The 12,879-nt window shown below is 38.1% G+C and overlaps 1 protein-coding gene across 4 annotated transcripts in view; it reads right to left on the bottom strand.

The window, feature by feature from the left end:
* LOC149712065 (DNA excision repair protein ERCC-6-like) overlaps positions 1-12,879 on the bottom strand; it is a 49,629-nt gene that overhangs the window by 22,783 nt on the left and 13,967 nt on the right. For all 4 annotated transcript variants that reach the window (XM_089860634.1, XM_089860635.1, XM_089860632.1 and 1 more), the window contains 4 exons: positions 12,081-12,232; positions 9,889-9,991; positions 7,374-7,492; positions 7,100-7,297 (listed from right to left, as the gene is read on the bottom strand). In XM_089860634.1, the coding sequence (XP_089716760.1) occupies positions 7,100-7,297; positions 7,374-7,492; positions 9,889-9,991; positions 12,081-12,232 (572 nt within the window). The remainder of the gene's footprint in view (positions 1-7,099; positions 7,298-7,373; positions 7,493-9,888; positions 9,992-12,080; positions 12,233-12,879) is intronic.

Raw genomic sequence — 12,879 nt, 5'->3', positions numbered from 1 at the left:
CAACTGTCTACGTACGCTTAGTAAACGACCAACAAACGCTGACATAGGCTCTTCCGACTTATATTCTATTGAATAGAATTCCTTCCTCAGCACTCCAATTCTGGCTCGAGATTTTGGTTCAAAAGTGTCCTGTATCTTGTCCCATACTGCTTTGGGCTTGTTTAGACCATCAAGTATACTTCTGTAGTCTTGTCCTAACGTCATAGCTAGGATTGAATATGTCTTTGAGGCCTTACTTTTGTATCTCTGCTGTACTGCGTCAGAGGCTTCTATTGTCGGTTCAACTTCCACTCCAGTTATTATATCCCATAGATTTCTTTCTCTCAATATCATTTCTATTTCAAATTTCCAGTTGCGGTAATTTTTCGAGTCCAACTTCGCTACTTGTCCCGCCGAAAATGCGTTGCCTATGTCCGCCATTTTGGCGTGTTCCAACAAGTCTGTGTTTGGATCCTATCCCTAAGCCTTGGCCTGTCTGACTCAGCACTAACCAATGGTGGGCAAATTCGCGAACTTCTGAAATGCTTGTCACTCTCACTCTATGAATGATAATTCTATTAACTGACCCTTCTCACTCTCACTCTCAAACTGAGAGTGAAATCACGGGAATTTGAAAATCTCACTCCGCGAGGGAAAGTGGGCGCGCGCTTCCGATTTCCTTCATTACCAGAGAGTGAGAGAGTAGAGAAAATATTTGTTCACTCTTTATAGAAGAATGAGAATAACCTATTAATGTTATGACTCTCTCACTCAGTTTGAAAGGCTTTGAGCGTTCGCTTTGAGCTAGGGATTTTTCAGCGAGCGAGTGAAGTCTTGTTTTAACATGAAATGTTTACTGGGAAAATCTGGTTTAGGAAATCTACTAGATGGAGGTGTTTGAATAAGAAAGAATCTCTAACGAGGGAGTCGTCACTCAGCGTTATAGCGTACAACATGAGAAACCTTATTGTTCATTAAGTTGATTTGAATGACTTTGTTTATTTAGATGATTTGAATGACCTTGTTTATTTCGATGGCAATGATAATTTTAATTATTTTAATGACCTCGTTGATTTGAATTATCTTGTTGATTTAGATTATTTGAATGACTTCGTCGCTCTGAATGGCTTCATTGATTTGAATTTTTGACTTTGTTGATTAGGGCTCAGATTAATAACCCCTATCTGAGATTAGGGTTATTTGGATGGCAACAATGATTAGGATTATCGTGATGACTTTGTTGATATGGGATATTTGAACGACTGTTGATTGGGTTGAAATTGTTGATTAGGATTATTGGGTTGAAATTTTTGATTAGGATTATTGGGTTGAAATTTTTGATTAGGATTATTGGGTTGTAATTGTAGATTCGGATTATAGGGTTGAAATTTTTGATTAGGATGATTTGAATGACTATGTAGATATTTGATTTGAATGAGTAGGGTGATTTGAATGACAATCGTGATTTGAATGGGTCATTCGAATCACTATTGTCATTCAAATCACCCTAGTCATTCAAATCACCCTAGTCATTCAAATCACCCTAGTCATTCAAATCACCCTAGTCATTCAAATCACCCTACTCATTCAAATCACCCTAGTCATTCAAATCACCCTACTCATTCAAATCACCCTACTCATTCAAATCACCCTAGTCATTCAAATCACCCTACTCATTCAAATCACCCTACTCATTCAAATCACCCTACTCATTCAAATCACCCTACTCATTCAAATCACCCTACTCATTCAAATCACCCTACTCATTCAAATCACCCTACTCATTCAAATCACCCTACTCATTCAAATCACCCTACTCATTCAAATCACCCTACTCATTCAAATCACGATTGTCATTCAAATCACGATTGTCATTCAAATCACGATTGTCATTCAAATCACGATTGTCATTCAAATCACGATTGTCATTCAAATCACGATTGTCATTCAAATCACGATTGTCATTCAAATCACGATTGTCATTCAAATCACGATTGTCATTCAAATCACGATTGTCATTCAAATCACGATTGTCATTCAAATGACCCATTCAAATCACGATTGTCATTCAAATGACCCATTCAAATCACGATTGTCATTCAAATCAAATATCTACATAGTCATTCAAATCAAATATCTACATAGTCATTCAAATCAAATATCTACATAGTCATTCAAATCAAATATCTACATAGTCATTCAAATCAAATATCTACATAGTCATTCAAATCAAATATCTACATAGTCATTCAAATCAAATATCTACATAGTCATTCAAATCAAATATCTACATAGTCATTCAAATCACATATCTACATAGTCATTCAAATCAAATATCTACATAGTCATTCAAATCAAATATCTACATAGTCATGCAAAGTCATGCAAAGTCATTTAAATCATCTTAATCAACAATATAATTCAAATAAACGAAGTAAAAAAATAATTCATATCACCCCAGTCATCCAAATCACTTAAATAAGCTAACTCATAAGCTTTCTCATGTCGTACGTTATAACGCTAAGTGACGACTCCGTCGTTAGAGATTCTTTCTTACTCAAACACCTCCATCTAGTAGATTTCCTAAACCAGATTTTCCCAATTCCCAGTAAAAATTTCATGATAAAAGAGGACTTCACTCGCTCTCTAAAAATCACTTTCAAACTAATATAATTTTCATTCTCTGAGTGAGAGTGAGAGTGAGTGAAGTTCTCGAATTTTTTATATTTAAAAGTCCTTAAGAGTGATTTCGTCTCGACTCATGAAAGTCACTCCCGACAATAGAAAGAGGCATTGGTGAAAGAAACCTTATCACTCTTTTGGAAAAACATTACTTCGCGAGAGTGAGATATTGTAATTCGCGTGTATGAAACTCTCAAGCCACGAGTGATAACAAGTCACTCATTCTTGTCTCACTCTTTCGGCGCGAGAGACTTCTTTAAGAGAGACGAAAAATCTTTCGCAATGCGAGTGACATTCGCGATTTGCCCACCACTGGCACTAACCGGTAACCACGCTCTGCTACCACAATGTTAGGCTTAATAAAGATTAGGGATTTGAGCGAAATGACTAAACTCGTTTCTTGACATGGTAATGATATTTAATAAAGGATTTAATTGTTACAAAATAATAATGGGGTCTAACTCTGACCTACGAGAACACTCCTTTCCTTAGGAGGGTAAAAACGATACTAAAAGCATAGCCGACTTGTATAAATAAAGGCCTATAGGTGATCCTCGGTTTTTTTTCTGATATTGGCAATGGCCTTCGTGATCTGCCGCCGCTAGATGTCGTTCTTAGGGGGAAAATTTTGTGGCGGGAACTTCAAAACGAATGAAAATGCCAATAGGTGAAAGCTTACTTTTTGCCTTGAGGTTGGGTTTTTTTTTTTTTTTTTTTGAATAAAGTAAGGCAGTTTATTTAGAAGTAATACATTTACTTGATAACAATATATTTGTCTTTATCTCATTTAAAGTGCGTTTAGAAAAGTATGTTTTCTAATTTTCTATCACAGTACAATGTAATATTTTCAAAATAAGTGTTTTGATTAGTACCTAACATATGAAATTTTTTGAATCACATTACAACTTTGCATATTTTCGGGGGATCATTAGGGGTTTGACAAGCTTATCTAACATAATATCACATAAATTAATATATACATATCACAGTAGGATTGAAAAAGTTTAGTAACTTATTGCGTTATTGCATACTTTATAATACCTTAAGTATTTTGGCGAGGTAGAAACATTAAGGGTTCTTTGACAAAATCAGATACAAATCCTACGATGATTTATAATTTGTAATTTAATATACTTTTGATTTGTAATTATAATTTTTTATTTGAGGTTCATGTAATTTGGCCAACCCTGTGAATATGCTAGGGGTGTGCGAGCCCTGAATTTTCAGTTTCGAGCCGAGCTCGAGCCTTGAAAAATTTTTCTTATCGAGCTTCGAGCCGAGCTTTGATTTTCTTATCGAGCTCTCGAGCTTTAAGGTTTAGTCAAAAATTGGGTTTCGAGCCTTATCGAGCTTTCAAGTTAGTGAAAAATCGGATTTCGAGCCTTAAGAATGTTCTTCTTTTTAGATAAGACGACTTTTGATTATTCTAGCTTGTTTCAGAAGGAACTAATTGGCATTAACCTTAAGCTAAGTTTGCTAAGACAGTATCACGAAAGTAAATAAAAACAAGTATCAAACAGCCTTAAGTTTTTAAAAAACTAAAGACTGTTTGATTATTTGATACTTGTTTTCGGCGGGAAAAATGGCGCCAATTTCCTCCAACAACGCGGCTAACGTAGGATGATGAAATAATTTCTTTGTCTGGCATCATGTTTATCATGCATGCTACGAACAGAACATGAACTTTCTATATTGATGGTTCATGCTACGAATAACTCAAACTCAAACTATAAGAGCCAATCAAAAGTCGTCTTATTTATCGGACCTGGTTCTGTGTCACACCATTTCAAAAGCCAATAAGAATTAAGCTTACATAAACCCCTGCGCAGATCGAAAAAGTAGTATTTCGCGCATCCAGGGTTTTTGAGAGATGGTTGGGAACTCAATTTTGGCTATCGAGCTTTAATCGAGCTTTGGGTCAAGGCTCGAAAACGTATCGAGCTTTTCAAAAATCGCTTATCGAGCTTCGAGCCGAGTACTCGGCTCGAAGCTCGATCGAGTACTCGAACCTTTTCGAGTACTCGCACATGCCTAGAATATGCCTATATTTACCAAAACATTACTGGGGTATTTTAGGGCAAGGAATGGGGGTGGATACGAAATCTGAGAGAAATACGCCCCTTAACTGCGGAAACGATTGGGTCTGGTGGGACACTGAAAATGGGGGAGGAATAGGTATATATTAATTTAAGTGATATTATGTTAGATAAGCTTATCAAACTCCTAATGATCAACTATGCCAAAGATATAAGTGACGTTGAAGAAACAGTCAAAACGTACAAATAAAAACCCTTACCCCGAAAATATGCAAAGTTGTAATGCGATTCAAAAAATTTCATATGTTAGGTACTAGAGAGTTTAAGCATCCCCTAAACGCGTACGTGTAGCTACCTTCCACAGTGCATTAGACCAATGCATTGCCAAAGGTGGCTACACGTACGCGTATAGGGGATGCTTAAACTCTCTACTAATCAAAACACTTATTTTGAAAATATTACATTGTACTGAGATAGAAAAGTAGAAAACATACTTTACTAAACGCACATTAATAACATAAAGACAAATATATTGTTATCAAGTAAATTTTTTACTTCTAGAAAAAACTGCCTTACTTTATTCAACAAAAAAAACCCCAACCTCAAGGCAAAAAGTAAGCTTTCATTTTCATTCGTTTTGAAGTTCCCGCCACAAAATTTTCCCCCTAAGGGCGACATCTAGCGGTCGCTAAAAAATTGGTATGCCGCCCCATGGGTAGCTTCCTACCTATAGGCCTTTATTAATACAAGTCGGCTATGCTAAAAGCAAACATCACATGACATGATGTCAACTAATAGGGAACATAATATTGTCGCGCCATCTAGGATGGCAGTATAGTTATAGGTCAAAGGTTAACACGAGCCTCCAAAGTTTAGTGTAATGCTTTTCCTATGGAGGGTATGTTTATGAACATTTTGCTTAATTACTCGGCCCCTGTTTGTCTTAGTCCCTAGTCTTTAGTATGGTTGGATGAGGGGGCAAATAGGACTATAACATACTCAAAGGGCACCCCCGTATCTCTAGTAGAACCAGAGTTACGAGCCTCCAAAGTTTAGTGTAATGTTAATCCTATGGAGGGGGTTGTTTATGAACATTTTGCTTAATTACTCGGCCCCTGTTTGTCTTAGTCCCAAGTCTTTAGTATGGTTGGATGGGGGGCAAATAGGACTATAACATACTCAAAGGGCATCCCCGTATCTCTAGTAGAACCAGAGTTACGAGCCTCCAAAGTTTAGTGTAATGCTTTTCCTATGGAGGGTATGTTTATGAACATTTTGCTTAGTTACTCGGCCCCTGTTTGTCTTAGTCCCTAGTCTTTAGTATGGTTGGATGACGGGGCAAATAGGACTATAACATACTCAAAGGGCATCCCCGTATCTCTAGTAGAACCAGAGTTACGAGCCTCCAAAGTTTAGTGTAATGTTAATCCTATGGAGGGGGTTGTTTATGAACATTTTGCTTAATTACTCGGCCCCTGTTTGTCTTAGTCCCAAGTCTTTAGTATGGTTGGATGGGGGGCAAATAGGACTATAACATACTCAAAGGGCATCCCCGTATCTCTAGTAGAACCAGAGTTACGAGCCTCCAAAGTTTAGTGTAATGCTTTTAATATGGAGGGTATGTTTATGAACATTTTGCTTAATTACTCGGCCCCTGTTTGTCTTAGTCCCTAGTCTTTAGTATGGTTGGATGAGGGGGCAAATAGGACTATAACATACTCAAAGGGCACCCCCGTATCTCTAGTAGAACCAGAGTTACGAGCCTCCAAAGTTTAGTGTAATGTTAATCCTATGGAGGGGGTTGTTTATGAACATTTTGCTTAATTACTCGGCCCCTGTTTGTCTTAGTCCCAAGTCTTTAGTATGGTTGGATGGGGGGCAAATAGGACTATAACATACTCAAAGGGCATCCCCGTATCTCTAGTAGAACCAGAGTTACGAGCCTCCAAAGTTTAGTGTAATGCTATTCCTATGGAGGGGGTATGTTTATGAACATTTTGCTTAATTACTCGGCCCCTGTTTGACGCAAATTTCCCAGATTTCCCTGAATTTTACTAAAAATTCTAAATGTCCCTGAATTTTCCCTGAGGTTTTTGTCAAGTATTTATTTCCCTGAGGTTTTTGTCAACTATTTATTTCCCTGATTTTTACAGGTTTCTCCTATTTTCCAGGTTTGTATGAACCCTGAAGTTTCAATTTAGTTTCTTACTTAAATTAAAGGGGTCATCTGTGAAACACTAATCATGAAACGTAAACGGTGGCCTTGCAACAAGATGTCATACAACATGCTTTACTCAAAAAAAAAAAAAAAATCGGCCAATAGAACCCACTGCAATTCGGCTAAACCATGCACCCTTAATAATTATTCTTTTAGAAACATGACGCGTAATGTACATACATACCTTTCATTGAGAATCTTTTCAATGATATCTAAAATTTTCTTCGACATGGAAAAAACTAATGTCCTGTGACGTTGCTCCCTTAGAGTTTCCAAAAGTGAAATGAGAAATTTCATTTTCCCAGATTCTTTCAAGAGCAGACTAGATTCAACATTGAGAGACACTTGGTCCTCTTGCGAGTCATTCAGCATAGAAGCCTCGCTAAGAGCAATATTAACCGTAACTTAACATTACAAGAGCCACAATAATTACGCTGTTTTGTAATTATACCACATACTTATTTCCATCATTCAAAGCGAGAATCTTACAAGCTCTCTTGGTAAAAAGTCTCGGGTGATCGCAGATTTTTTTCAAAGTAACCAGTTGCACGAGTGGGGACATGGTCGACATCAAAGCCTATGATAACGATAGAAATTCCGAATTAATTCTCTTGTAGTCTATTGAAATTGCTGCTCGAGGGTTCTGTTAAATAATTTCCGTATTCCATTTGTGTCAACAATCTTGTCTCTCTCGGTCATATTTTAAGACGTAATAGAGCATTTTGCGAGCGACCTCGGAGCAGTAAAATGGAATACGCCACAACATTCTAAATTATGAAATACAATGAATATGCAGACTACGAAAAAATACAAGTAACACAGGGATATTTTACTCCAGTCTCTAGAGTGTAACAATGAAACTACAACGTCCGAGGGGGAAGACACTTGAGAACTCAGGTGTACAATATGACTTGAACTCAATGTACTGTCAAAGCTGAACTCCGAGTTCTGAAGGATTTGAACTCTATGCACTGTCAAAGCTGAACTCCGAGTTCTGAAGGATTTGAACTCTATGCACTGTCAAAGCTGAACTCCGAGTTCTGAAGGATTTGAACTCTATGCACTGTCAAAGCTGAACTCCGAGTTCTGAAGGATTTGAACTCTATGCACTGTCAAAGCTGAACTCCGAGTTCTGAAGGATTTGAACTCTATGCACTGTCAAAGCTGAACTCCGAGTTCTGAAGGATTTGAACTCTATGCACTGTCAAAGCTGAACTCCGAGTTCTGAAGGATTTGAACTCTATGCACTGTCAAAGCTGAACTCTTTTGAACTCAGGTGTACACAGAGATCTAGAGCGTCTACCCCCTCGCAACGTCCCAACAATGGGCCATGATGACCTCAATAAATTGATATGTCACTAGCTCCTCCCAAATCTCATCTATCATGGCGGTACCAAAATAATTCCCAGTGTCACTTCGGCTTTTAACCGAAATAAGCCAATAGTTGTTGGCCAAGTTGTTTTAACTATAAAAGGCTTAATTTCGCCCAAGAGTTAATCCAAACTAAACTGACTAAAAACAATGTTAACATCGACATCTAGCAAACGTTCCTAAACTCAGATTGAGGGACTAATATTTCTATTTCAATAAATGTACCTGAAATGTGAGTACACAGTGCACTGCTCTCTACAATATTGTGAGAGCTACAAGACAAGTGCACTAAAATGGAATCGCAATAATGTGGAAATATGCAAAACGATCGAGTTCACGATTTATAAAATGGCATGGAAGTTCCTCGTATTAAACCAGGGACAAAAGACATAAGATGGAAAAGATGGGCAACCTGCGGAAATTTAAGTCTCCCAGTGTACCTTAAACTCTATTATTAGGAGTTACTGGTCCTCGGGACCAGTTTATTAATTGCAAATCTATAGGAAAACTAAGGTGGAACCAGTCCTGACTCCTGAGAGTACACCATTTTATAATTTTGGACAATAGGGGGCTTAGTGGTCCCAAGGACTAGTTTGAAAAATATTCTTCTTTCGAATCTAACCTAGCATCACATTGTACTTTTTTGTTCCTAAACTCGTTTACAAACACTAATTATTCGATTCCTATACCATGTACTACTCTTGAAACGTTTTTTTTATTCCAGCTACATTTTCTTCCACACTATTTCGATTCTGAACCTGTTACAACCCCATTAAAATTTCATCCCACTAAATTCTTATTCCCCTTTTCCCAATTCCACGCAAATCCATCCAACTTATGATCCCATGGCACATTTTCCTTCCACATCATTCGTTTGCACTCAAATCCGGAATTCCCTGCCAAAACTGAAGTGAAAAGCCGAGAGAGAGAGACGGGAACAGTTTTCTCTAGCCCTTTCAGTGAACTATAGAGCTATTTCAATTCGGGGGGGAAGGGAGAGCTTTTGAGGCGGGGTTTCACCAGTCCCCGCCTAGGCGGCATATTGTGCGGAAATTTAGCATATAGTTCTTCAGCGGCCCGCACGGAGGGAGGGTGAAAACCGGCTCCGTTTATTGGCAGGTCCAACTGTGCACGACGTTTCCCCCTTTCAACTGATATAGCTCTCTAATCTAAATGTTTCTTACAAAAACCAACATTCTCTGATTGTTAAACCGAAAAATATTATATATCTAAATATTGAGACTTTTTGTAAAGTATAATTGTGAAACCTTGTGGTAGTTAGTCTCATTCCGAATTAAACAGTAAACATATGTACAAACAGAAAGTATATAGTTTGACGCTAGTTATGGTGGAGTAACACAGGAGGTACGCGTACATTCTTGTATAGCAATGCCTAGTGAAAGGCTTAGTCCGACCAAATAAGACCACAAACCTCCATTAACGGATTTTCACGCGTCATTCTCAAACGAACTATCAACTTAAGCTGTAGCATTACAAAGTATAGGTAGCGTCACATAAAGAATTTATACTACTAATAGTAGTGCTATAAAATCCTTGTCACACTTATAGAACATATCTTACTGCAATATGAAGAGTACTTACCCTTTTAACTTCATCTGATTTAAGAAACTGTTCATAAATGTTTATTTGCTGGGGAGATAAATATAGCCACACAACGAACTCGTTCTTCCTGGGTAACTTTGCGCTAAAATAAAAATATATGATATTCAGTCGCATCATAGGACCAGGAATAGTGACCAGCTGCCCTGTTGAGTGGAAACCAACCCCAACCCCAGCCACATCAAATTTAACTTTCAATTTGCCATTTAACTGGCCGTTACTGCAATTTTACTCCAGAGATTCTAATTTCCTCGAGCGAGGCGAAAGCGCCAAGAATCAAACTTTGTCATCTGAAAATTAAGCCCTGTATGCCTCATATCTGGGTGATAAGATGGCAAGCTAACCCCATAGGATTCATGGTGTGTTAGGTATAGGTTTATATTTAGTATGCCTATGTTGAGAACTTTTTAGGCTCAATGGAGGGTCAGGTTGCCGTCTTCTAGGCCATTTTCTGACTCTCGTCGCCGCTCTAGGGAGAAAACGCGAAAGGAACCCTGGCTTATTCGATATATACTCTGTTCCAGCAAAGAGAATATACCAAGAGGAGCAGAAACTTTGGAAATAGGGAGTGGCTCTGAATTTGGAGAAACTAGTTCCAGTTGTTCTAGTGACCGTGTCGTGTACTTTTGTACTACCTTTTGTACGTCAACGTTCAACCCAGAGATCAACCCTTTGCCACCACCAAAATTAAGCAGCCGACATAATTTAACCAATAAATAGCGTCGCTGCTAAGCCAATCAACAAAAACAGGATCTAGTTTCTCCAAAACCGTGGCCGGGCTTTTCAAAAGCAAAGCTCAACTTTCTGCTCCTCTTGGTATATTCTCTTTGGTTCCAGCTTCGCTCGTAGATTTCAAGATATCAAAGCATAACTCGCATCGTAACTTCATCTCGTTCTGCTTTTCTTGATTTAGAATGTCTTTGCTAGGTCATCATGGAGTCCAAACTGTGCCAGCCATTTTATTTAATTTTGAACATGATGCCAGGTGCGAAAACATGCATCGGGCAAACATCCGCCATTCTCCGAGTGTTCAGCTCTTTTCTAATATAATTTAAAAAAGGTTCAAACTAGGGCGTCAATTTGTTGAATTTATTGACGTTGCTAAATGACTCTAAAACAAGCAGCCCAAATTGAAAAAAATCGAAAATGTAAACCCAAACGTTTCGGCTGCTGGTTTTAGAGTCATTTAGCACAAATTAACCGTTAGTGCGATTAAAATTCAACACCATGATGCCCTAGTTTGAACCTTTAAAATAATATATTAGAAAAGAGCTTAAACCTCAGAGAAAATCTGTTGGCTAAGACTAAAACACTTGGTGAAAACGCAGCCGACGACTCGAGGTCGAGGAGCCGTACGAGCGGGATTTTTTTTTTCGACAAGAGAGAGCGCAACATTCTGATTTTTTTCCCGCGCGGGCGAAATGAGAAGAAATCGCTGGATACATTACGTCTATGGAGCCTGAGTAACTTATAGGGAGCTAACATATTATTAACTCATGGTAGAACCCAAGTTATGGTCCCTTGAAATCTACGAGGTTTCACCTTAAAGGAAATGAGAAGCTTCGTTTGAAAAACCTTTGATTTATATAACAAAAGATAGAATTAATTTCTGTGAATTCAAAAATATCAAGTTTTTAATTCTCCGATTTCTTGTTATTTGGCAATATGCATTTGAAAATGCTTCATATGAAATTATTTGAAATCCACTTTTTATGAAAGACTAAAAAGTTTCCCGTAGGCTGACGTCACAGATATTTTTTCACGTCAGATGGTGCCACTCTCTCCGCTATCAGACTCAGAGTTTAGACTGGCGAGACGCTCGAGACGCGTAGAGGATTCCCGCGCTTTTTTCCCCCTCAGGCCATAGTGACGTCATCAAACGGGCGAACAAGCTCGACAAGACAAAATTAGTGAAATATCGAAACTGAGTTTTCGTGATTTTTCAATGGATTTTAAAAATAGAAACTTTGGTTCAATTATATTAAAAACTTGATATTTTGAAAGTAGAGACTTGAAAGTGTACATAGTGTACATAATACCACTTTCGTGGTAAAATAAGATATGCAATTGTAAATTCGCATTCCCTTTAAGCTAAAAACGTTTCCCTAAATTAACAGTCGGCATCCAATTAACCGTCATATTGATGCCCATATAAACTTTCTATAAAAAATTACCAAGATTTGGAATGGGGGTTGACGTTTTCTTTTGCCTCAATAGTGTCAGCTTTCGTTCTTCTCAGGAAATAAGGCTTAATTAAATCCCTAAGGTTTTCCGCCATTTTTGTTCCGAGCAATATCTGTCCTGCAGTGGCACCTTTTTCACGCGACTGTAACGAAAAAAGAAAAATACTAATCACCATGATGTACTTAATGAAAGCCAGATGAAAATTCAGAATGTGTGGATGATCCAAAAAGTGTGCTTAGAACATAGAATGCAGCGTTCTATGAGCGATTTTGAGACAGATGTTGTATGGACGTATTTTCTATTTTGCCCTAAGGGCAACTGTTTACAAGTTATGATTATTTAGCATTGTCCTTCAGTTTATTACTAAAATCAGAAGTAAGATAAGGGACTTGAGCTAACCAAATTCTTCACTCGGCGAAAGTGAATATTCTTGATAACACACGAACGGTTGGCCCTCTAGTGGCGGTTTCTGAATTTTCCCTCCAAAACGTGAGACGCTCGTGGCGTTAGACGGCCGAACTAGATTCAAGCACCCGCGTTCGTGTTCCGCGGCCTTAGGTTGAGGGGAAGGGGGTAAGAAATTTTTTTGAAACTCGACCAATTCTTTTTCTCTCTAGTGTAGGCGCGATGGAAGCGGCATAAAATCCTCAAATTTCTTCACTAGTGCCAGGATCTATTACCAACGCTTGAGCACTTTACTTCTAGTCCCTTATCTTACTTCTGCTAAAATTTAAGGGGTCATCCGTAAATAACTCCAATCACAACTTGTAAATGGTGGCCGCCTGACAG

This window comes from Phalangium opilio, unplaced genomic scaffold (genome assembly GCF_054372755.1).
Source record: "Phalangium opilio isolate 3A_F unplaced genomic scaffold, DU_Popi_V2 ptg000011l_1, whole genome shotgun sequence".
Classification (NCBI taxonomy): domain Eukaryota; kingdom Metazoa; phylum Arthropoda; class Arachnida; order Opiliones; family Phalangiidae; genus Phalangium; species Phalangium opilio.
The sequence above is the reverse complement of the archived record's forward strand: the minus strand, read 5'-3'. Positions and strand labels throughout refer to the sequence as shown.